Here is a 27,499-nt window from a genome sequence, read left to right on the forward strand (position 1 = left end):
TTACTAGAATTAGTCTTCTTGGGCTTGGAGCTTTGAGCGTGCTCCACCATGTTTGCCTTCTCAGTGGCAACATTAACTTTCTTCTCGGACCCTCGGTTGTCTTCTTCAATACGAAGTTTAACAATAAGATCCTCCATAGACATCTCCTTTCGCTTGTGCTTAAGGTAGTTCTTGAAATCTTTCAATCCAGGTGGAATCTTTTCAATAACAGCAGCAACTTGGAAAGACTCACTTATGACCATTCCCTCAGCATGAATGTCATGAATGATCACCTGCAGTTCCTGCACCTGACTGACCACAGTCTTAGAGTCTGCCATCTTATAATCAAGAAAGCGGCCAACAATCCACTTCTTTGCCCCAGCGTCCTCGGTTTTATACTTATGGTCAAGTGACTCCCATAAGACCTTAGATGTTGGCTTCGCGCTGTATACGTTATACAACGAGTCAGACAAACAATTTAACACATAGTTCCGACAGATGTAGTCGGAGTGCTTCCAAGCATCAGCAGCATACACAGTCTGAATGTTACTCTCAGCAGTGAGCAACAGTGGTTCTTCCTTAAGGAAGCGATCCATATGCAACGTGGTCAGATAAAAGTGCATCTTTTTTTGCCAACATTTGAAGTTCGTTCCGTTGAACTTCTCAGGTTTTTCAGCATGTGCAACAGGCATAGTTGGCATAACAGGTGCAGCAGGCACCACAGGTGGAACATATGGTACGTGCGTCTGTACTACAGGTGAATGCACACCAGTAGGCACCGCAGGTATGATCGGAGGAGTGAATCCTGCCGATATCTGTCCAAGAGGAACACTAAACTGTCCAATGACAGTGTGTCCCACAGGCACACGTCCCGAAGGCACATGTCCAACAGGCGTTTGACCCCCATCAGATCGTACGATCCTTGCGTTAGGGTTAATCGGCTGCTGGTGAACCCCATCAGATCCAGTGATCTGTGCGTTGGGATCAGCCATCATGTACATCGAATCGTTCACAGTTTGGTTCTCCATCGATCTGTTACTCAACAAAACAAGCAGATACAGATGTATCAGTCACAAATGTATATAAAAAATAAATAGCTTTAAGATTGTGAATACAATCTGCGATTAATACATATAAATCAAATAAGTGTGTGCGTGAGTAAACGAAATCAAACAGAGAAAGGAAGAATATAACCGAATGGAAATCCTCGAGTCCAGTTGAAACTTCCTCCTTAAAGCTATTTCGCCTCTCACCGTATGTGCGAGTCGATAGCCTCCCAAGATAAAACGAGATACCAGTATAATCGATAGATCGAATATACTCTCAGCGAACTTGAATTAAGCCCGAGAACTATCACCGGAGTATTGGAAAATTTAAGACTAAAGAGACCGAGAATGAAAGAGATGACTCTTATTCCCTTGACTTAATAAAACTGATGCCCTAAGACTCTATTTATAAAGAGAGGCTTGAAAGGACTTGTTTTTCTTTTCGATGTGGTACATGGTATTTATAAGAAAAACTAAGGAATAGGTTTGTACTACTCTCGATGTGGTACAAAACCACTTTTCATATTAAAAGGTAAAACTTTGGAACATCAGTTCTCATTCACCTTTTACTCATTTTGAGCGTGTAAATATGCGTTAGAATCCCCTTGAAGAGGAGAATACGTTCCAATAAATACACACCACTAACACATAATGTGTCTCACTCATATAGAGTCTCAAAATGATTGACAACTTAGTCTAAAATACTAAGTTTGTCCAACAGTTATCACATAGTGTATCGATCTCGAGTATCATTCGATCTAGAAGCTCTCAAGAACATCAGTATTTCTTGAGAGAATTTTGTAACAGTTTTTATCAGATATATAAAAAGCTGTTATATTTTATTACTTGTGTGAAACATTTATACAATTGTATCCAACGCCCCTTAAACACTTGTATCTTCATTGGGCAACAACATTAAAACATTAAAGTATATTGTAGTTATACAGAAGATTAAGATGTTAGAATAACAAAAGATATTAGCAAAAGATTATATATATATATATAAACATCATTACCGTAGTTATACAAAAGATTAGTCTAACAAAAGAGTAGTCACCACTTAAAACATTATAGCCTGTTCTTCTACTGCTTCCTCACCTGTTCCACTTAAGATCCTAAGTACCAAGTCTCTAGGGATGGTAATCTAACTAGGCAGTTGACCCAAATTTTTGAGCTTTTTCTTTCCTATATGAGGCAATCTGTAGTTATTATTTCCACCCTTCTTTAATATCTCCGTCGTACAATTCATCAATGACAACCAAACATAATTTAGTGTTGTATGCGTAACCTCATCGTAAGCTTTAATCACCGCATCGACTAATTGACAAACTATTTTTGGTGCCTTTTCATGTTGCAATCCTTGTATTATCCGGAAGAATCCAAGATCATTAATGTTTAGGTATGGGCTATTAGCGGGCTGATTTTCCAGAGTAATATGAAACACATCCGATTGTGCAACTTTGACAAAATCTTCATCATTATCCTTTATGTGAGGTCTTGCATTATCTTGTTGAATAATGATATGCTTGTTAAAATCAGTAAGCCATTTATCTTTGATAGCAGGGATGATTTTTTCAATCAAACATTGCTTAGTTACAATCTAATTGATGCTTTCAATTGGTTTAATTTCCATAACACCTTTGGATCTATTTTTACTAGACTAGTTGCTGGTTGTTCTACAGTAAAAGGAAATATGCCTTTCTTTCCATCAAATACACATACCCCATCTCCATAATATCGAGGTCTAGCTACTGCACTCATAAACATAACTTTAGTTATGAATCGTTTTGACTTGCATGTTCGATGTGGTTCTGATTAACCCGGTAGGAGGTAGTATTTCTGAGTTTGTCTTATCATGTAAAACCATTTCTCGTCTATGCGGACAATAAGAAACATGCCCACATATGTGGGATTTGTGTGAGGTGTTTAATTTTCAATATGCTTTAATACAAATTTAACTCTAGCGTCCATATTAGAAGGAGTTAAAAATGGTTTAAGGCATTTAAATGTGGTCTAATATTTCCTTTTTGAACAAGTCTGTGCACAGTGGATTTACTTGCATTTAATTGTTATGCTAATGTTATAATATTGCATCTGAGATGAAGAGGAATATGTCTTACATTTTCCAAGTCCAAAGCATATCTTTTATGTCTACCCTTGTACTTTCTGTCTACATTAGGAAGCTTACATTCTTTAATTACTTTATGGACAACTTTCCAAATTGTAGATATTGTTGTTCTACTCACACCATGATCAAAGTTGAGTTTGTTGAGTGCTCCACATTTGAGTTTTTTTTGAAGTAGTTTACTGATAATAAATGAGCAATTTGTTTCTTCTCTGAATTTTTCAATCTCCTTTGCTTTGCAGGGACATTTAAATCTGAAAGTACAAAATCAGATGCCATATCTACTTTCTATGAAGCTGAAGAACATCACTGATATAGCTAGTCTAAATTAAACTGTTGTAAATTGTTTGTACAAGGGATTATATAGTTAGCTGGACATTTATTTATATAAAGTGGAGGCAATTTTAAGTAGAGGCAATTTTAAGTAGAGGCAATTTTAAGTAATCAAACTTTTAGAATTGCGGGTTAGTCGCAGTGAATTTCCCCCCAATATGTTAATTAGTGTACTTTGTTCTTTTACTTTCTGGCTACTTTATTCAGTTTATCAATACCAGCCCTTTGTTTATTGTGTGTATTGATCTCTGTGCCCATCCCATTTGATAAGAAATGGGAGGGATAGCGGGAGTACATATCTTATTTGTCCACCAACATAATTTCTAGGATTTAGTTCAAATTGACCACCAATGTGCATTTTAATGGAAAATTTATCAAGAGAATCTGCATAAATATGAAAAGGTGGTAGAAACACATAGTAAGCAAACATATTCAATGTTTTCTTCAAACTTTAATCCTCTAACAAACACAAAAAACACACTTTTCTATCACACCTATGCAAACATGATGGTTACAATCCTATGAGACAATATTACAGATAATATCACATTATACAAGTATAAATTAAAATTTTAGCACTTCAAACTCACTATTGCAATCAAGATAAAAAAACATGAAAAAAGATGAAGCATGAAACTGACTACTATAATCGGGTGCTTCCTTCGGGGACTATACATCATTTCCAGCTACGTCGCACAGACCATGCCATGGAAAATTCAGCAAGAAGCTTGGAAATTAAGACATAAAAAAGATTAAGAGGGAATCAAGAAGAGTAAAGTAGGAGATTTGTGACAAATTAGCTCCAGCCAGCGCATATATAGTACAATAATGCATCTTCTGCTGTAATTACCCGAACACCCTTCGACATCTGCTTTATTTACTAACGGAAGTAACAGCTGAGATGACGGGCGTACACATTCTACACAAGTTCATCAACTGGAGGTACACATTATGCAATTTGAAGGAATTAAGGTACACACTCTGCATTTTGTTAATACAACAGGTACATGTTCTGCATTTTAGTCAATATAATATGTTGTTCACGGGACTCGAGTCCTGAACCAGTAGAAATTGTTAAAATAAAGAATATAAAAGTTCAAATATAACAAGTTATAAACGAGGTTCAAACCCTAAAGTTATGAGAGGTTTAAATATTAATATAATATTATTTTATTATTGCATCCAACGATTTTCATCAATCTGTCTTTATATCTGACGGTTGTTATTTAACATATCAAACAATTGTACCGAACAACCGATCAACTACCAAATAGAGGGTGTTTTAATCATAATAATACAATATAGTTTAATCTCTAGCTTACCGATGGATATTTAACATCAACGATTAATTCTGATTTCCAATTTTCACAACCAATAACGTAACAAACAGAAGAACGGCACATAGCCGCCCAAATGAATTAATATATTAGAAGTAGTGCTATAGATATTAAATTGCGTACATAAAAGTTTCTAAATGGTGTGAAACCGGTGACGTAATAATATAAAATATTTTAATTGATATTTTTAATGTGAATATGTGGGGTCTATCGTTTTTAATTGCATCATAACTAGGAAATGGCACGTAACATTTGGAACAATTTTGGATTCCAATTTAGGTACTCTACCATTTTTTATAATTTAAGGAATAAAATGTTATAATCGATCTTTTAGACATGAATGTTGACCATAAGTCTAATCAAATAATTCATAAAAAATAAATTAGATTTAAAAAATAAAACAGGCCAGGTATTTTTAAAAATTAATTGAAGATTAGTCAAAAATTTTCAAAAAAATTGAGATTTTTTAAACACTTTATGCAATTTGTAATATATTTTTTAAAAAATTGTTATACTTAAGCTAGTATATTCAATCAAATTGATATATATATATATAAATGTATAATAAAGATATCAAATATTTTTATTATTAATTATATTTGGTAAAACAATTGTATTTAATTTCTCAAACAATACATTTACACACCACCATGTACACAGGAGCTTGATTTTATAATTTTTAATGTTTAAAATTATTTTCTTTGGATCCAAATATATTTAATAGCCCATAATAATATAGGCCTATTAATAAGAGCACATGGCCTAATAAAAAGAGCCTAGGGCCCAATAAGAAGAGCCCAGAGTCCGTCAAGCAATAAACCTGGAAGACCCCAAGATACGTGGCAGCATTTATACCGCCCAGGTGGCCCAGTTCCGGAACCTTCCTACGGTCCGGATCCAGTAGTACACCAACTCATCACGGACGTCCACGCGTCCTATAGTCCAGAACACACTTACGGTCCTGATCAAAGGTACAAACCCCTAAACCCTATTGGGAAGCCTATAAAAGGCTGAACAAAAGGAGTATTAGGGGTTACTTCATCTCTATAATAGACACAGATATACACACACCAATTATATTTGCGTAATTCCTATTTTACCCTCCCTTCTCCAAAACCCTCTCGCATTCTCACACCGGAGGTGCGCGGGGACGCCACCCCCCTCCGGTTATATTTTGCAGGAGCCCATCCTACTGCTACACCACACGCCGCCATCATTTCTGTCCAAACGGAGTTTGAGTCTGGGTAAAACAAGGAGAGGACCCCGGGGTGATCTGGAATTATCATTGGCGCTAGATGGAGGGGCGAACCTCCAACCTGGCGGCGTTCATTTTCACCGCCCTTGCTCTGCTCACTAGATAAGGACGCTACACTTCAGTAAGAGTCCCATTCTTGCTTTTTCAGATCTACTTTTTTCCATAAACGTGTTCTCTTCAAATACTGTTAGTAGATCTTGTTTAGCTACCCTAGTCATAGTATTATAATAGTTTTAAAGCTCTTAGTAGTGATTACAGCGTGTTTTAGATCTAAAATATTTGTATTAACACTTGAGTTTGTGAGAATATTACTGTAAACTTGAAATATTGCTAAACAATCATGACAACAAGGAAGATTAAGACAGTTGTTTCCACCTCTGTTCTACCACCTCTACCCCAACCCAGGGATGGAGAGATGGAAGATGTGGATGAAGGGCTCCCCATAACCCGGACTTCCTCTCAACCCCTCCAACCAGGAGACCAAAGACTAACCATTGAGAAAGCTGCCCACAAGTATGTCGAAACTCCAGCCAACCCATGGGAAAACATGACCCCGGAGCAGATACAAGCTGCAATGAGCCTGTGGAAGGAAAAGTACTATACTGAACCTGAGACCCGCCCCGGGGATCAGGAAGAACATTCTGGAGAACCCTGGGGATCAGTCTTGGATCAAATTACAAAGAACCTGAAAAGACCTCCAGAAGATGCCCGAGATGAAATTAAAAGGGCTGCTCTCCGGGACAGGATTCGGAAAGAAGAAGAAGCCAAAGCTAAAGAGATCATTGAGAAGAGAATCCAGGAAGAAGAAGAAAATCTGAAAAAGAAATCCCACCAAATCCATGTCTCCTCAGATTCGGAACCTGAAAAAGTATCCAAGCAAGAACAAATGGTTCGGGCTCTTTGTGATCTTAAAAGAAAGGTAGAAGGTGACATGGAAGTTGGAGCAGCGGCGGCCCCTTTTACCAGGAAATTGGAGTCTACTCCCAGAGAATCAGGGCTCAAACACTTTAATTTTGACTCCTTTGATGGGTTAGCTGACCCCGAAGAGAATCTAAATTACTTTGAATAAATCTTCAACATTTATGATTACAACGACCTCATTGGGTGCCGTTTCCTCGCATCAACACTCAAGGGTGGGGCTCAAAAATGGTTCATCCAAATTCCCTCTCGAAGTGTGGATTCCTGGAAAGATTTTCGCGAAATATTCTTAAAAAGGTTTAGGCCTAACCGAATGAATGAGCTGCAGATGTGCCACCTGGAGACAATCCAACTGAGAAGTAAAGAGACCCTGCCGGAATTTATTAAAAGATTCCAGGAAGCAGTCAACCAGCTCTCCAACTTAGAAGAAAAGGAAGCTGTAAACATCTTTCAAAGAAACTTGCATCCGGTATCCTGTGAAAGATATGTCAAAGACTTAATTCACAGAGAACCCCAGAGCCTAGCATCTGCCTATGCGTTGGCATCGAAGTTTATAAAAGAAAATGATTTTCTCAAGTCAATGAAGATGAATAGGAGAATCCATGATGACGATGAGTCCTCGGAGCGTCGCTCATCGTTCCGGAAGGATAAAAGATTCAAACTAGACAGGCAAGCAAACTACATCCAACAATCTTGGGGGACCCCACCTAGGAAAAACTACTCTGTGCTCAGTAAGAATGAAAGGAAACCCAAGGCTAAGAGGGAGCCCGAACCAGAACCAGAGTGGACACCACTCAACAGGTCCCGGGCTGACATCTTACGCGAAGTTAAAGGTAAGCCATTTTATTATCTATCAAAACCTTTACTTGCGCCTCCTGAGAACAGGGCCCAGGACAAACATTGCAGATATCATGAAGATCACGGGCATACAACAAAAAATTATTTCTCTATGAAGATGTTCATCGAGGATCAAATCAAGAAAAGAAACATGAACCAATATCTTAAGAGAAGGTTGAATGACAAAGACAGGATCCCGGGAAGCCGCACAAATATTGTCAATGTTGTCTTTGGCGGTTCGGCCACACCACCCCGGAGCCTAGATCTGGATGATGACATAATGATGATCCAACCTTTCGAGGATGAGCCTATCTATTTTCATATACTCGGACTTTGAAGGCCTCAATCCGGATCACAATCAAGCCTTGGTAGTGACCCTCGACGTGGCAGAAAATAAAGTAAAAAGAATTCTGGTTGATAATGGTTCCTCTGTTAATATAGTATTCAAGCATACACTCAATAGGATGGAGCTCGACCACCTGCGTATGGATCCCTGCGTTGAAGACCGCTTATACGGGTTCGAAAACACTATGATTCCAATACGGGGAGTTATCTATCTTCCCTAAATCTTTGGAACCGCACCACAGCAGGTTTCCCATATAATGAAGTACTATGTGATAAGTGCAGCATCGTCATACAACATAATCCTCGGCAGGCCCACAATCACCAAGCTTTGGGCCATCCCGTCAACTATTCACTTGAAACTCAAATTTCCCACCCCAGGTGGAATAGGAGAACTGAAGGGAGACAGAGATATGACAGAGAGATGCTATGGCAAAGCATTGATCCTGGCTGAAACTGAACCAGAAAATAGAAAGAAAATAATGTCTCTCCCCAAGGGACAAATCAGAAAGAAACATCGTGAAAACCTCAGTAAGAGGCCCAGATTGAATGTAAATATGATTGAAGATTCGGGGTACAGCGTAACCAACACTGAGGCCCAGATTCAAAAGTTTGTGGAAACCAAAAAGAAAACAAAGGTTGAGCCTGCCCAGTAGACAATAGAGGTCGAACTAGAGCCCGGGGATCCCACCCGGGAGATAAAAAATGGCAAAGGCCTAGAAACGACCTTTCAGAAGGAGCTTGTCAATTTACTGAAAGAATATGCTGATGTATTCGCCTGGTCCCCGGAGGACATGCCGGGAATTGATGAATTTGTCACAACGTTGAGTGTGGACGTGGATCCGAAAGGCCCGTCAAGCAAAAAAGGAGAAACTTCACCCCAGAAAGACAGCAATCAATTGATCAGGAAGTAGAAAAATTGTTAAAGGCGGACATCATTTGCGAAATTAAGTACCCGTATTGGCTCGCAAACGTTCTTTTGGTAAAAAAAACACAACGGAAAATGGAGAATGTGTGTCGATTACAGAAGCATCAATTCGGCTTGCCCAAAAAACTCCTATCCACTACCCAACATAGACCAGTTGATTGATGCAACTTCGGGCCACGTTATGTTAAGCTTTATGGATGCTTTCTCCGGATTCAACCAAATCAAAATGAATCCGGCAGACATTGCAAAGACGACATTCATCACACACCAGGCTGTATACGCCTTTCTCACGATGCCATTCGGCCTAATCAACGCCGGAGCCACATATTAAAACATGATGAACACCATTTTCAAGAGCCAACTGGGCAGGAACATGGAGTCCTATGTCGACAACATGATATCCAAATCAATCACAGTCCCGGATCACATCAAAGACCTCATGGAATGCTTCGACAACTTGAGAAAGTACAACATGAAGCTGAATCCGGAGAAATGCGCCTTCGGAGTCCCATCCAAGAAGTTTCTTGGTTTCTTGGTTAGCGAACGAGGAATCGAAGCCAATTCGGAGAAAATTAAAGCTATCATGGAAATGGCGATTTCCCGAACTCAAAAAGATATTCAAAAGTTGGCAGGATGCTTAGAAGCCCTTCGCAGGTTCATCCCAAAATTAACGGAAAGATGCCTGCCTTTCTTTGAGTTATTGAAAGGAGCCCAGAACAAAAAGCTAATCGAATAGACTCCGGACTGCAACACGGCCTTCGAAGAAGTCAAACAACACCTGATGAACCCGCCTATACTTTCAAAATCCAAGCCCGGAGAACCTCTATATCTCTACATTACAGTCGGGCCAAGTGCGGTCTCTTCGGCTCTCATATGGGAATAAAGTGGAACACAGATCCCGGTCTACTATGTAAGCCAGGTTCTTAAGGACGCTGAAACCCGGTACCCAAACTTAGAAAAATTTGCCTTAGCTTTTGTACACTCAAGCAGGAAGCTAAGGCAATATTTCCATGGTCGGGAGATCAAGGTGATTACTGATTAGCCACTCCAAAAAATCATTCACAAGCGAGATGCATCATGGAGGCTAGTGAATTGGGCGATAGAGCTTAGCCAATTCAACATCAAGTTTGTTCCAAGGACGACCATAAAAGCCCAGGCTTTGGCCGAGTTCGTCATGGCATGCATGTTCCCTGAAGCCCCGAATATACCAGCAAACCAGTCCGGAGGTGAGAAAGAAACCAACGATAAAAATGCATGGACGCTATATGTCGATGGTTCGGTGACAGTAGAAAGGTCCGGAGCAGGCCTAATCCTTTCTAGCCCGGATGGCTTTACAATTCAACAAGCTATAACCTTCGCTTTCAAAGCAACAAAAAATCAAGCTGAATATGAAGCATTTATCTCCGGACTCAGATTAGCAAAATCCCTCGGGGTAACAAGGTTGGTCATCTATAGTGATTCTCATATTGTGGTCAAACAAACCAATGGAGAATATATTACGAAAGATCCTAAACTGGCACAATATCAAGCAATGGTGCGAAGTATCCTGGAAACCATCCTGGATACCACCATCTTGCAGATAAATAGAGAAGAAAATTCCAAGGCAGATGAGCTATCCAAGCTAGTGCAGTTCACTCCAGACCTAAGCAGTTCGGTCTATTTTAAAGAGCTCGGGGCACCTAGCACCGATCGGGCCGAGGTCTGGTACATCAGCAGCCTGGATAACTGGATAACTCCCCACATAGCCTACTTGAAAGAGGGAACCCTGCCAGAAAATCAGAACAAAACACACTACCGCAAATATAAAGCTGCTCGATTCTTCCTAAAAGATAATCAACTATATAAGCGAACCTTCTCCGTGCCCACTCTCAAATGTGTAGATCCGGACGAGGCAGATTATTGTCTCCGGGAAGTTAATGAAGGAATTTATGAAGATCACCTAGCTTTCAAAGCACTTGCTTACAAAGTCATTAGACAAGGATATTATTGGCCGACTATCCATGCAGACGCAATCGCATATGTAAAGAAGTGCAGCAAATGCCAGAAGTTCAGTAACGTGCCGAAGCAAAGCCCAAGCCTTCTGGGGTCAGTGCTCTCCCCGGTCCCCTTTACTGTTTGGGGAATCGATATCGTGGGCCCATTTCCTCGGGCCAAATGAGATTTACGCTACGTGCTACTGGCGATTGACTATATGACTAAGTGGGCGGAAGCTAAAGCCAAGCGCACCATCAATTAACAGGATTGCATCAAATTCATGGATTTAATTATGATGAGGTTCAAAATCCCGATGGTTTTAATCTCGGATAATGGGCCACATTATCCTGCAGACAAACCAGAAATTCCTCGAGAGGCTCCTTCCAGTATTGCTTCTTCTTGGCAGTGCTGAAAAAAATTTCAAACAACTCTTTCCGGCGTGTCTCCGGAGTAAAACTAGCCAGCAGGGCCTTGAGGGTCTCTGAAGTGTCCAGAGCCAACTCGGTCGTTATCTTCTTTGAAGCTCGGCTATACGACCCCCACCATCCTACTCTCAGGACTCTACCGGGGCGTTCTTCCTCTTCCTAGGCCCCTGGCCCTTCTCCTTCTCCTTCTCCTTCTATGTCTCCCTTACGACCTCAGCCCAGGGCTCATTAATCACAATCGTAGTCCTCCCCGGATGAGTCGGCACAGCCTTTCCGGCACCAGCACCACCTTCCTCTCCCTCACCAACTTTCTTATTCCCGGTGTCCAAGCTGTTTAGGCCACCGATCCTCCTGCACTTTGCAGCCAAGTCTTTCAGCTGAGCAGACATGTTGCTTGGATAGGGGATTAACTTCGGAATACCTGAAAGTATAACAGAACAGAAATCAGCCCCGGATAGAAGAAAATATAAGTAGTAAATTGCAGAGAAAAAGCTAAGGCAAAAGACTTACATCCAGCAGCATGCATATTTTTGTTGTTATTAAAAGAGTCTCAAGTCCGCTGTGCTCCGAGTGCCCCACAGAAGGCATACACCATCGTGAGAGCTCATTGCTCGAGCCGCTGGATCGGAAATTTATCTGTTTTTAATTCAAACTTATGGAGTGGCATGAACTCCAGATCCCCGCCCTGGACGAATATGAACTCCTGATGCCAACCCTTTGAGGGAAGTTAACATGCTAACCGGGAAAACCATTTTATCTGATGGATAGCCACAGTCCTCTATCCGGAACAAGAGCTCGTTTATGGGTTGGCTGGTGGACTTCTTAATCCTAAAGATATGGTGGAATAATCTAAAGGTAGGAAGGTAGTCTTTGGCATGAAAGCAGGCAAGGAACCAACTAATCCACTTCACCGAGTTCGGGGCCAGCTGGGTGAAAGGAATATCATATACGTCCCGACAAAGAGGCTTAGTAAACATATGTAAACCGAGGCGCATGCCCCGGAGATGCTCTAAGGGTATCCCGACATAACCCCCCGCTAGTCGATGGTAAACCCTCTCATGCTCCTCGGGCCACCGCCAATTGTACTCATCCCCGAGGTTAAAGGCTAGCCTAAAGGCACTATCTACCTCGGCGTCAGTATACCTCTCCCCAATATCTTTGTGAACGGGACAACACTCATACCTGGTCCCCGGGGCATTAAAACATTTCCTGTCCATGGCTGCCTCATCATAAGGCTCCCTACCATCTAAGCCTTACGGGCCCCCATACACCTCTGATAAGTCTCTATAATATAAACCTAAGGGCTTGGGACCTCTCCTGCACTGGACAAAGTAATGATCTACATCCTCTCAGGACCCATCATCGTTAGAAAGGGTGTCCACGGGCCCTAAAACTAAAGTTTGGGCCAATACTTGGGCAGGTTGTTCAGCTCGGGGAGTCATTTCGGAAGAACTACTGCTAGATGAAGAGGAAGAAGGAAGGCTAGATAACAAAGCTCCTAAACAATTGGGTTTGCCCGGGTAGTGAATCTTAAGGTTAGCGGTGTTCTTAAACTTTCTACCTTGCAATACTATATACAGATATATACGTACCCCGGAGTCAATGCCACACCCGAACCCAAACACAAAAATAAAACAAAAAATAAAACAGATTCAGAAACGTATTATACTAGAATCGAAGTTCCAAACCCCCTTCTTGGTCTTGGCTTTATTTAGCAAAAAAAAAATCGAAGATCAAAACCAAGATTTATGAGATATACATACATCTATAACCACAAAAAACAACCAAAAGCACACCTCGGGCTCAACAACCATTTACACTACCAAAAACCCATATTTTTGCACAAAAACTAGCAAAATCGATGTTGTTTGCACAAATCAAACACAAAACCACCACAAAAACCATACAAAACCCAAAAAACTACGCAGATTCAAGTTCAAAACAATAACACAGTTATAAAACTCGAACAAAAACAATGGAGAATAGCGAAGTAAGAACTCGCGCAACACAATGGCATGCATGGTGGAAGAGGAAAAAGAAAGACGCAAAGAAGAAAGGCTTCGAGTGAAAGAGCTCTGAAAATTCGCCAATGAAAACTCTGAATTTTGCTCTCTCAAAAATATGTTAGCGTAAAAGAGAAAAGAAATATGACAGAGGGGTATTTATAGGAAAAAGAAGAAAGGTGAAAAGTTTTTGAAGGGTGAAGGGGCAGCGTGACCACCTGGTCGTTTCCTATTGGCCTTGGTATTGTAACTGCCATAGCAGTTATTGCTCGGCTGTAAACCCCAATATTTACCACAGGTAAATATGACATGGCGCGACTTTTCAGAGAAAAAGGGGGGAGATAAACATTTTTACACTCTGTTATACACATATATATATATACACGTATATTATCTGTGAGTCCGGCTGGAATCCTAACAGACTTCTGACAACCCGGATTTTCAGCATCCACTTTTCAGAGTCCGGTCAAATCAAGTGTCAGCATGTCCTTATCCACTAAATCTTATCCAAAATTCAAATTTCAAATCAAAGGACTATCAACCCCGGAGTCTTATACTCATCAGATCCCGGGGTCAGAGGGCAACAAATCAAAGAAAAACTCCAAAAAAATTTCTTCTAAATAGTTCAAGGAACCCCACCTCGGGCTCAAATCAAAGGACTAACCAAGTCAACCCCGGAGTCTTATACTCATTATACCCCAGGGTTAGAGGGCAACAAATCAAAGAAAACCCCCAAAAAAAATTCTTCTAAATAGTTCAAGGAACTCTACCTTGGGCTCAAATCAAAGGACTAACCAAGTCAACCCCAGAGTCTTATACTCATTAGACCCCGGGGTTTGAGGGCAACAAATCGAAGAAAAACCCCAAAAAAATTCTTCCAAATAGTTCAAGGAACCCCACCTTGGGCTCAAATCAAAGGACTAGCCAAGTCAACCTCGGAGTCTTATACTTATTAGACCCTGGGGTTAGAGGGCAACAAATCAAAGAAAAAACCCCAAAACAAAATTATAAGTCGTTCAGTGCAACAATAAATAATCTACTCCCCCATCCAGGTAAATCCGCATAAGGGAGTGGGAGGCAAATGATAGCCCATAATAATATAGGCCCATTAATAAGAGCCTAGGGCCTAATAAAAAGAGCCCCAGGGCCCAATAAGAAAAGGCCAGGGTATGTCAAACAATAAACCTGGAAGATCCCAGGACACGTGGCAGCATATACACCGCCCGGGTGGCCCATTTCCGGAACCTTCCTACGGTCCGGATCCAGTAGTACACCAACTCATCACGGACGTCCACGCGTCCTACAGTCCAGAACACACCTACGGTCCAGATGAAAGGTACAAACTCCTAAACCCTAATGGGAAGCCTATAAAAGGCTGAACAAACGGAATATTAGGGGTTTCTTCATCTCTACAATAGACACACATATACACACACCACTTATATTTGCGTAATTCATATTTTACCTTTCCTTCTCCAAAACCCTCACTCATTCTCGCACCGGAGGTGACGCGGGGATGCCACCCCCCTCCGATTCTGTTTTGCAGGAGCCCTTCCTACAGCTACACTGCACGCCGCCGTCATTTTTATCCAAACGGAATTTGAAGGCGGGTAAAAAAAGGAGAGGACCCCGTCATTTGTTTCAATATTATTACGTTATTCAATACACATACGTGCACAAGGGAGAAGGACTTGTTTGCCCAGTTTTTTGTAACATATATACAAAGTGCACCGTCCATTTCTAAATTTAAGGTACATAATTCGAATTTGATAATGTACCTGTTTGGCATGCCGTTTTGTTCTCATATATGGGCTAAAGTGCATTTTAAACAAATCTGGAATGTTTGGCAAAATTTCTAAAATGATCATATATCAACAAAAAATGAGATACATGTACTTTCATAACCACTAGGCAAATTATTTTTTTAAAATTATTATTATATTGTATTTTATATTTATTTTTAGTATTTTATTATTTATAGTGTGTTATGATAAGTTAGTATATCTCAATATTTAATCTCAAATATATGTATTGATAAAAATTTAATAAAACATATATTTATATTAGTTAAACAAATAAAATAATTAAATAAATTTCTTAGATAATTTAACCATTAACTAACTTTTAATATAAGTAGGTTCATAATTTTTTTCAAGTGAAGAAGGTCCAAAAAATTATAAACCCGATCCGGTTAAGATATTCTAATTAAGAATTAATTACATTGTTGTTGAAATTTAAATCTTAGATTACTCTATAGAATAATTTTTATTAACATATCTAATTGTTATTATCAATTTAATTTAAAATAAAAAATTTAACTTATAAATTATAATTTACCAAACACACCACCTATTTATACTTGAAATTATCCAAACGCCTAAATAACTTATAAATTACGATGTTTATACCACTACACTTTTCAATTTTAAGTCATAAAATACATATTTTAAGAAATACGGCCAATATTATTGAAAAATTATTCTGTGCAAACAAGAAAGCATAATATCCAGAGAGAATACGGGGAGTACTACTGGTCCACGTATTTCATGACATATTGTAGGGATAAAGGTAAATTTCTGCAGGATGTTTCAGCATATCCTACTCTTTGTTCGGTATATCCGATAATAAGGTACCATACGATTTTAGTGATTTAGAAGTCGTTAAAATTTTATGTGGCAAATTGAGGTCTCATCATGAAAGTATGCAAAAGTATGCATCGCCTTTTCTCAATTATATATATTCAGTGAACTCATCCATACACATTTATATATATAGTCTTCACAAAATTTAGCATCAAGATCTTCACCTTTCTTATGTTCTTATTCTAATAGCTATTTTTTTAATCTTCTGATTATGTTTCTTTGAATAATCGAATTAATATTTTCTCGTGTATATATATTTTTGTCCAAATAATCGCAATTATTAAAATTTTGAAGTTAAGTGACATCTCCCTTCAAGTATCATACAGTGATTCAATCAAGAACCTTCTTCGTTTGCCATTATCTTTTGCGCAGTACGAGTGACTCTCCTGATTTGCATAAAGAGTAGCGCTACATGCATCAAATTGTGTATAAAATTTTACATAAAATGATATGATAAATTAGGTGGGATAATTAAATGGGAACTACTAATTTGTGTGAATAAATGGACTCATTCTCAATTATAATTTGACACATGTGATTTTATAAAACATTTTGTATCCAATTTTGTGCATTAAAAATTTTTCTTGCATAAAAATGGATGATCAAGAATATTTTAGCTAGGTCAATATTTTAACTTTTGTGTCCATATTATTCATTTTTGAACATTGGGGTTAGGAAGGTTTTCCAAAATTGAGACCTCTATACTGAAGCTTGGATTGCCTCTAAAGGAAGATTTTTAGTGATGAAAGATTTCGTCGAAGGTATTGAATCAAAATCTCAAAATGTTAAAAATTGTTTAGGTGATGAAACATAATTAGTTATTTAAAATATACCTATATCTAATCAGTTTTTATTCCCTTCCAAGTCCTAATCAACATTCACTACAAGAAATTTACAATCAGACAACACTTGACAGACAATAGTTAAAAAAAAACCGTCGTCCTAAAAAATCATATAACGGTGAATTGAATTTGCAAAAAAAACAGTTGTGTGAGCTCCAGAACAGACAACGGATATCCATCTTTTTTAAACTGTTGTACAAGTTGTATCCTCTCATCGAGTCAGGCAACGGTTTTTTAAATATAGTGTTGTTGTAGATCTTTAACACAACGATTACAAACCGTTGTTACTATGTTAACGTATAGGGTTAGAAGACAACGGTTTTAACATTACATTGTGTAATTCAGACAACGGTTTTTTAGAAAGGTTGTCCTCTAAACCATCAAACAACGGAATGAAAACAGTTGTCTGAGGAATTTCAAAGGGTACCACGTATTGAGGTGGCAGCACGTGATATGTGGTAAATCATTCACAAGGATTGCTGAGGTGGCGAAATGAGAGCCCTTCATTGAAATGAGATTTGATATCGGCCGTTAGATCAAAAAATAGCTAATATTCTTATACAACGGTTTTATGTTAAAACAAAAGTGTTGTCTTAGTTAGTCTCATACAAGCTTTTAGGTATTACGTTGTGTAATTCACACAACAGTTTTTAGAAGGGTTGTCTTAAAAACCTTCATACAACGGAATAAAACAGTTGTCTGAAATAGTTATTTTATAATTTAAATGGGCACCACCTGATGAGGTGGCAGCGCATGATAGGTTGTAAACATATTATTCGGATTGCTGAAGTGTCACAATGACAGCCCTTGATTGAAATGAGATTAGATATTAGCCGTTAGATTGAAAAAAACTGATATACTTACACAACGGTTTTATAATAAAAAAAAGCCTTGTCTTAGTTTATCTTTACACAATGGTGTTTCAAGGAAACCATTGTAAAAGTATTACTGTATAAAATGAGATTCCCGATTACAAAGTTCAATTTTTAAATGATTTTTTCAATGATCCAACCGTACGGATGTTAAGATATATCAATTTTAGTCATATGAAAAAATTATTAAAAAATTTAAAATTCATCTTGCATGTCAGGATTAGAAAAATCTGGTAAAAGTACCCCTCCCGACAACGAGACTCGTTCCCGATTTACAGGATTAATTTTTTAAAATAATTTTTCGACGATCCAACCGTACGGATGTTAAGATATATCGATTTTAGTCATAAGAAAAAATTATTAAAAAATTTGAAATTCATTTTGCATGTCAGGATTAGAAAAATCTGGTAAAAGTACCCCTCCCGACAACGAGACTCGTTCCCGATTTACAGGATTAATTTTTTAAAATGATTTTTCGACGATCCAACCGTACGGATGTTAAGATATATCGATTTAAGTCATAAGAAAAAATTATTAAAAAATTTGAAATTCATTTTGCATGTCAGGATTAGAAAACTCTGGTAAAAGTACCCATCCCGACAACGAGACTCGTTCCCGATTTACAGGATTAATTTTTTAAAATGATTTTTTGACGATCCAACCGTACGGATGTTAAGATATATCGATTTTAGTCATAAGAACAAATTATTAAAAAATTTGAAATTCATTTTGCATGTCAGGATTAGAAAAATCTGGTAAAAGTATCCCTCCCGACAACGAGACTCGTTCCCGATTTACAGGATTAATTTTTTAAAATGATTTTTCGACGATCCAACCGTACAGATGTTAAGATATATCAATTTTAGTCATAAGAACAAATTATTAAAAAAAATTGAAATTAATTTTGCATGTCAGGATTAGAAAAATCTGGTAAAAGTACCTCTCCCGACAACGAGACTCGTTCCCGATTTACAGGATTAATTTTTTAAAATGATTTTTCGACGATCCAACCGTACGGATGTTAAGATATATCGATTTTAGTCATAAGAAAAAATTATTAGAAAATTTGAAATTCATTTTGCATGTCAGGATTAGAAAAATCTGGTAAAAGTACCCCTCCTGACAACGAGACTCGTTCACGATTTACAGGATTAATTTTTTAAAATGATTTTCGACGATCCAACCGTACGGATGTTAAGATATATCGATTTTAGTCATAAGAAAAAATTATTAAAAAATTTGAAATTCATTTTGCTGTCAGGATTAGAAAAATCTGGTAAAAGTACCCCTCCCAACAACGAGACTCGTTCCTGATTTACAAGATTAATTTTTAAAATGATTTTTTCGACGATCCAACCGTACGGATGTTAAGATATATCAATTTTAGTCATATGAAAAAATTATTAAAAAATTTGAAATTCATCTTGCATGTCAGGATTAGAAAAATCCGCTAAAAGTACCCCTCCCGACAACGAGACTCGTTCTCGATTTACAAGATTAATTTTTAAAATGATTTTTTCGATGATCCAACCGTACGGATGTTAATATATATTAATTTTAGTCATATGAAAAAATTATTAAAAAATTTAAAATTCTTCTTGCACGTCAAGATTAGAAAAATCCCGTAAAAGTACCCCTCCGAACAACGAGACTTGCTCCCGATTTACTAGATTAATTTTTAAAATGATTTTTTCGACGATCCGACCGTACGGATGTTAAGATATATCAATTTTAGTCATATGAAAAACTTATTAAAAAATTTGAAATTCATCTTGCATGTCAGGATTAGAAAAATCCGGTAAAAGTACCTCTCCCGACAACGAGACTCGTTCCCGATTTACAAGATTAATTTTTAAAATGATTTTTGCGACGATCCAACCGTACAGATGTTAAGATATATCAATTTTAGTCATATTAAAAAATTATTAAAAAATTTGTAATTCATCTTGCATGTCAGGATTAGAAAAATCCAGTAAAAGTACCACTCCCGACAACGAGACTCGTTCCTGATTTACAAGATTAATTTTTAAAATGTTTTTTTTCGACGATCCAACCGTACGAATGTTAAGATATATCAATTTTAGTCATATGAAAAAAATATAAAAATATTAAAATATTTTGACACTAATCATTATAAAAATAAAAAAATATTTTGAAATTTAAACTAACTTTGATTTTATTCTTAGTTCAATGAAAAATTAATTATTTAAGAAATAACTATTTAAAATTTAAATTTTTAATAATACTGTACCAATATTTTGTTTCCCTCGGTCGCTCAATCATTTTCCCCCCTTCACAAAATTTTGTTTCCCCCCTTTTACTTCTAAATCTGATAAAATATCTCCCTCTTTTAATTTCAATCTCAGACTTCATCTTACTTATATCTTCATCTCTCCGACTAGGTGTCCAGCTTCAGTCTCCGGTTTATTCTTGATTGATAATTTTTCATTCCGTCTTGATTAACTCTTTCTCTCTCTCCCTCTCTTTCTTCTCCCTCTCTCTTCAATTGAAACATAGTGATTTAGGGCTGCCTCTTACTTGATTATTCACCGGGTTTAGTTCCATTTTTTTGGATTCACAATCCAAGGTAAAGAATGAATACCATATTTTTGTAAGAATATGGTATAGATGAGATGCTCCTTATTTATTTTGTAGGGACTGACAACTCTATCTGTTCGCTCTAACCCAAAAGCACGTCTCAACATTTCCCCCAAATTTAATAAACAAACCCTAGCTGCTTCTTCTACTCCCTTTTTCAATTCCTCTGCTCTCCGTAAATCATTTACATCTCTCTTCGTTTCTTCTCGCTCCTCTCGTAGCTTAGTCGTCAAGGCTGTAAGTTTTTCTTATTTTTATATATTTATTACATTTGTGATTTGTGAGTGTTGTAGTTTAGAGTTGACCATACAAGTGTTGGTGTTAATTAATTGGGCAGATTTATGTTTAATTTTGTTTCCGATTTGTGTGTTGTTTAGAGTGAGCTTCCTCTGGTTGGAAATGTAGCTCCGGATTTCGAAGCTGAAGCTGTTTTCAATCAAGAATTCATCAATGTAAGTAACTAGATATAAGAGTTTTCGTACCATTTTCAAATTTTCTGCTAGAGTTGATTACTCTCGATATTACTAGTTTTTATAAATTGAGCGTCTCTTTGTACTTGGAGTTGTTCTAATTGAGCACGATGCCTTTTCCTAGCTGATTATTACATTATTATTGTCTTATAACACTTTTGTTTTGATGTCTTGTTTAATTGAGATGTATATTATGAGAGCATACAATAAGAGCATGCAGAATACGATGAGAGTTCAATCCACCAGTTGTATCGTCCTTTGTTGAGAAAGGGCATGGGCTTTGGTGCACAAAAGTGGTTGCAACCCTTCAAAGGCAATGCGACTTTTTGGAAACCATAATGTCCTCTGCTGGACCCAGTGAAGACCATTCCGGTCAGTTGGTATCCCTTCGGCTCGCCTTATTATTTGATTAACTGTAACAACTTGGTATTGATCTATAGTATTCATAAAAAACAGTGATCACACCTAATGGTAAGAGAAGCATGGAAAAACTGGTGCAACGCATGACTCCTAATTTATGTGCTGAGTTTGTGCAACAATGCACAAATGGGAAGTTCAAGTTGGAAATATGGGTGAAGATGCAAGGTTGATGATACAAAGAGGTGTTCACGGACCAGGAGAGCCCTCTGACATAATTTTGAGTGCCACTTTGTCTGTTTGGATTCCTGTCCAACTGCAACAATTATTTGATTTACTACAGAATGAAGAACTGAGGAGTCGATGGGATCTTTTGTCCCATGGTGGTCAATTGCAACAAATGGTCTGCATTGCTAAGGGACAAGATTCTGGCAACAGAATCTCTCTTTCATGTGCTAATGTGAGTTCATATAATCATATTTTAAAATGGTACTCATGCATCACATAAGTCAAGCAGTATCAAAATAGGCTGCAATTCTAAATACTCGCAGTATTTTGACTAATCAATTCCTATATAAAAGAAGAAATGATTTTTTGATTGAACATAACTTCTTTCCCAATGTGCAATCCTATCTTATTTTATTTTATCTCAATTTTTCTAGCTATACAAGTGAATGAACATATTGACCACGTATATATGAAACTTTATATAATCAAGCACATACCTGACTTCTACGTGTTTGTGTTCTCAGGTTAAACTCTCCGACTATAAACAAAATGATGCCTCATTTTGTGGTAGATATTGGGGCGGTTTGATTCTTGTACCAGGTTTTATATAAAGATCCAGTATCCTGAACACTTTAGGGAAATGAGTACTTAGGCAGACCCTGTTGAATATCAGGATTCTGTTTCTGTAATGGTTTAATCTACTCCTAGATTACTTGATGAACTAATGTTTGATTTGTATTTTCTGGATGATGACACTTCTAGGTGGACAAAGAAGAGCAAGGTTCAGTTTATCACATAAAGCATCACCTCATTCAGAAATAAGGTGCAGCAGATAGGTGATCATCTCTCTCTCTCTCTCTATCTCTCCACATGAAATAAATATATATATTATGAATCATTACATGTATAATTTTTATCTGTTTTCTTATGAATATGATTAGCATTGACAACCAATTTCAACTAGCAACTAAAACCAATTATCTGTTTCACGTTGACCGCAGAATACATATGCAATTAGTTTCTGCCAAAAAATAAAATTGCAGAACAATAAAAGTACCTGTCCATGCACATTAGTTGCCAAACCAGTGGGCAAAGGATCTGCCATTACTAAAACATCTGCAAGGTAGTCCATCTGTAAAAGAAGTGTAGCTCTATCTTCTACTGAATATATATCTTCATGTGTAAGAACAAACAAACAGCCCTGTGCTGAATACAAAGTAAAATAAATTGTATCAACTCAAAAAATATTACAACTATTTGAGAAATACAAAGTCTGCAAGCGTGTTATTAATAGGAAGAGCCCTTTAGCTGATTGTTGCCAACGAATCAGGGTTAGCCATGTTGAGTGTATTTGCCCTATTATTACGCCTAATCTATTAGCTCATAATTTTCTTACCAAAATACTTAACTAGTTGTGTTTGTACCTAAATCCTGGATTCAAGTTTCTTGCCTTACGTATGTACGTGGATTACATATGGGCATATAGTTTGCAGGTTTTACTCTTTATTTTCTATTTTCTTCTCTGCCTCCATTTTAACTATTCTCAAAGTTTTATATATTCTTCTCATATGCGTGTAATTCTTGATGCAGCAAACCTAAACCTACATGTATGATACTTGGAACAAGAACCTGATAGGCAAGAACAAGAACTAGGACTAGGCGTGCCAATGGAGTGAACATTCTCTTGCTTCTCGGGCAAAAACAACGGAATATGTATGCAAATTAGTTATTGTGTACCTTAATGAGCATGTTTAGAAATAGATTTGAAGTTATAGTTGTAATTCTTGTAGAAAACCTTTGTATTATAAATTTAATTTCAATTGTGAAATAACAATTGAATTAATATAATATTATTTTATTTTAAAATTGATTTATTTTAAATAATGAGATTAATTTTGTAAACAGTTGTGTGAAACCCACTCAAAAAATGATAAAAACTGTTGTATGTCTCACTGCACATTTTTTTAAAAAAAACTGTTGTCTTTTGATATTCTTTGCAATGGTTTAAATTTTTTACACCATTGTGGTTTAAACAAAAAACATTCATGACAACGGTTTTAACTAGTTAAAAGAAGTTTATACACTATTGTTTATGAAAATATCTAATAAGTTAACAACAATGGTTTTTCAACAAAACCATTGTTGTTAAGTTAGGTAGACAATAGTTGAATAAAGAAACAGTTGTTTAAAACATTGTCTAACAATGGTTAATAAAGAGTAACCGTTGTGCCTTCTTGATTGTAATCATTATTGAAAAACGTTGTTTAATCTCTCTTATTACAAGTGTATAAACAACCGTTGTCCAACCTTCGATCACACGAGTGTTGGATAGACAACGGAAACACTGCCTGTCACACAACGGCAAAAAAATAGTTGTATGATTGCAAATATGTTGTAGTGATTGTGAAGTTGCAAAAAAAGGATTAAACTCATCTGTTGTACTGGTATATATATACCTCCGATCCTCCATTACTTTACAAGATGTTAGAAGTTCGAAACTAGTCAAAGACATGATGAATGTGTAAATCTGTCTAACTAAAAAAAAGAATTATCAAGTACTCCCTCTGTTTTTTATACACACTTTTAAGTATTACATATTTAAATTAATATTTTTTAATTTTTTCTTTTTTTGAATAAAAATATAGAACTAAAACTTTAATTTAGAAAAAGAAAATTTTAAAAAATATTATTTTATCTATGCAGTCAAAGAATTTAGAATTGTGTGCAATAAAGTCAAACGACATATAAAAGAAAGGAGAGGGAAGTATATAGTATTCACATACTTATATGTATGCAGTTTATTACATTTAACTGATAGATGACTCAAATAAACATAGGAAATTAGATGAAAATTTCAATGAAAACCTAATGAAGGCCATTCCATTAGATTTTCGAACTCTGATCCAGAAGTTAGCAAATTGTATGCAACTGCAGTGTATGTGAAAGCATTAGTCACTTGGGAAAACAAAGAAAGCATTTCTAGCACATTGTGCACTGATCAACCCTAATACCCAGTTTAAACTTCAAAATAAAGATGTCATCTTCGTAAGAGTCAATTAATTACCGGTATCTTCATCCATTTAAACTTGATATAGTGTGGCATATTACAATTTACCAAAAAATATTGATAAAAAGTTAGCATCTTGAAATGAGAGTGAGAAAAAATATTGGATCCTATATACAGTAGAACCCCTTTAAAATGATATTGTTGGGACTAGAAAAAATATTACCAAAAAACAGACTAAATTAAAGGAATATAAAAAGTCATATAAGACTAAAGTTTGACAGATTTTATCATTGCGGCCCTTGGTGTCTCTAAGGAGAAAAAGTGTTAGGTTCCTTCATAACAATGGCCAATGGGGACCATATTTGCATAACTGATGGAAAGTAGTTTCATCGGGAATTATCCTACAGCATATGCTAGGTTTTGCTTCTGCATATTCAGATGAAACTTGAGATGATTATCTATATAATGTAAGTTTTATTTTCTACTAGAACTCGGTAAAGCAAGACTGAATTCTAAGAAACATGCGAGAATAGGATAACAGGGCGATCCTCTATTGGCAGGGAGATCTTGCGCTTGCATTACTTACTCTGCCAAAGGAGAATTGCCCTGCCATTCATTCTCACAACTAAATCTGTGCCATATAGATCATTGATTATCCTTTCAGTTCTTTGGTAATTGTCGTGTGTGCAGCTTTTTTACTGTTTTCGATTTAATGCGACTGTCATTTATAGTTTACTGATTATTTTCGCCAAATACAATTTCAGGTGAAAGTGGGAGCTGTTGACATCTGCTTCAGCAAGGGATCGAAGATGAGCAAAAGCCAAAATGTATTTTTAGATGGAAGGTCCTAAGTCTGCGCCGTCCTATTCACAATTGTTTAAAACATTTACAAACAAGAGCTATTAAGAAGTGTGTATTGTACATTAAGGTTTAGTTACGATGTATATATTCAACTTATAAATGCACTTAAATATTATGAAGAACAAAGAAACAATTTTGCGTTGTCTCATTGAATTATCATTTGTTGCTAGCGGCTTTCCAAAATTTCAAAAGTTGTAAAAGAACTAGGTGCATAAAGTAGTACAGAAGAATGTTTTGATCAATGGACTTGTTTCACCGGTGCCAGGGTCTCACTATCTGATGAATCCCTACTATACTCGCAATCATCCAACAATATTATCATAAAGAATCAGTGTATTAAACGTGTATATGCATAAAAAATAATACTTGACTGATACAATTTTTGGGAAATAAACTGAAAAGTAATACAGTTTAGCTAGTGACAATAAGCGTGGGTGCTCATATGTACTGCAGATGCATCCACGGCATACACATGCAACCAATACGTTTAGAAGCATATCAGTAAACCAAGATTGGAGATCGAAAGTGATTGCCATGGTATATACCGCGGTATCCACTCTGATCAAAACCTAATGCATATGTACATGATCCCGGATGCCCACCTTATGTTCTTACAGAACTATTTAACTTAAATTTCTTTGATCATATATAATTCTATTTTAAGGGGATAGTAGAGGCTTTTGAGAAGGTTAATTAAGAATGCGTAACCGTACGGTCTGTACGAAATACCTTAAAAATGTTTTTGAATTCATCGTCGCCTGTAATGTTTATTAGGTAGTGGAAAACCTGCCTGCAAAATGAAATCTGGTGGGAGTTTCCTTCTGTAAATGGAATGCAGGATGAAGGAGCGCATTGATAAGTCTTTCACATTTTCTGTTAGACATTACATGATTGTGCTATTCTGACCCAATTAATACAAAGAATCTATCACAATTGGATGATCACAATCTGGGGAAATACTCGTTCAAAGTCCATATTTGGTCATAATAGCCCTTTCTCTTGTAATGAGACAGTTTTGCATGACAAAAAGATCATTCTAAATAGAAGGCTGAACAAATTAAGTTCTACATATCAGAGTAATACTAGTTTGTATCACTTTAATATGCATATCATCAATGTAAGTATTTGTTTATATATTTATCACTAGAAACAACAAAATCAATCCTTAATCATTGTTGTATTCTTGTTAACAATTTTGCTCTTATTTTTCGCGTAATAGTATGTTTAGAAATTAGAATCATGATATACAAAATTTATTATATTACTTAGTCGAATATATATTGATGCTGAAATTACAAGTCAGTAACATAAACCTCACTAATTATTAAATTTGCAACGTAATTCACTTCCGCCTAATTATTGAAGGTTTGATAGAAAATTTGTGCTTTCATCTAACATCTTAAATATTCTTCAATAAGATATCTTCAATTATAGTGCATGTCAACCGGGAAATTGTTCATTATTACAGGACCAGAATAAAACCTAATCTGCATGCACAACCGTCAATTATCTTCTGGGCACTTACGAACCAAGATTCTCCTTTGCAGTACCCTGATATTTTTTTCAATCAAGAAACGTTAATTAATTTCTGCCTGATATCATTCGGAACACACTCTATTTAGCCTTTTATATGGAGCTTTAAGTATGTAGTAATGTGCCTACGTTTTACCTTCCCAGCCTCAGAAACTTGTTTCTGTATATACATGACTCAAGAGTGTTTGAATGAGCAGGGGACCATTTCTGCAATATAAGAAGAGAAGCAAAAACTAAAAAGCATGTCAATTGGAAAGAGGATTTATGCTAGGTATATACCAATTCCCTCTCGGAATATCCAAAAACATATCCGAATTGTACTAAGTATAAATGCATGATCTCAATAGAACATCCAATGCAGCAAGAAAATTTAATGATTCATTGCGAAAGTAGTTCATGCGGTAGGGATGAATGACTGGTTGATTCTCCTTTGGCAAACGGTTAATCAAGCTATACTAACGTACGTATAGAATGTAATGATTTTGCCAAAGGAGAATTGCCCTGCCATTCAGTAATTCTTACCAATGTAAGCCATCGTCTTGGTTGAGTACTGCATGCATGGACCGATGGACGCTTGGGAACAGGAG

General features: G+C 36.8%; 1 protein-coding gene and 1 long non-coding RNA gene across 2 annotated transcripts; one reads left to right on the top strand and one right to left on the bottom strand.

The window, feature by feature from the left end:
• Positions 1 to 7,306: 7,306 nt before the first annotated feature.
• LOC141696497 (uncharacterized) lies at positions 7,307 to 8,167 on the top strand. The gene has a single exon (XM_074500631.1). The coding sequence runs from the start codon at positions 7,307 to 7,309 to the stop codon at positions 8,165 to 8,167; it is 861 nt and encodes a 286-aa protein (XP_074356732.1).
• An 18,553-nt stretch (positions 8,168 to 26,720) lies between these two features.
• LOC141696982 (uncharacterized) lies at positions 26,721 to 27,499 on the bottom strand. The gene is made up of 3 exons (XR_012564562.1): positions 27,435 to 27,499; positions 27,049 to 27,119; positions 26,721 to 26,930 (listed from the first exon to the last, which is right to left on the bottom strand). It is a non-coding gene; the product is annotated as an uncharacterized LOC141696982 (long non-coding RNA).

The sequence above is a fragment of the Apium graveolens genome, chromosome 11 (genome assembly GCF_009905375.1).
Source record: "Apium graveolens cultivar Ventura chromosome 11, ASM990537v1, whole genome shotgun sequence".
NCBI lineage: Eukaryota > Viridiplantae > Streptophyta > Magnoliopsida > Apiales > Apiaceae > Apium > Apium graveolens.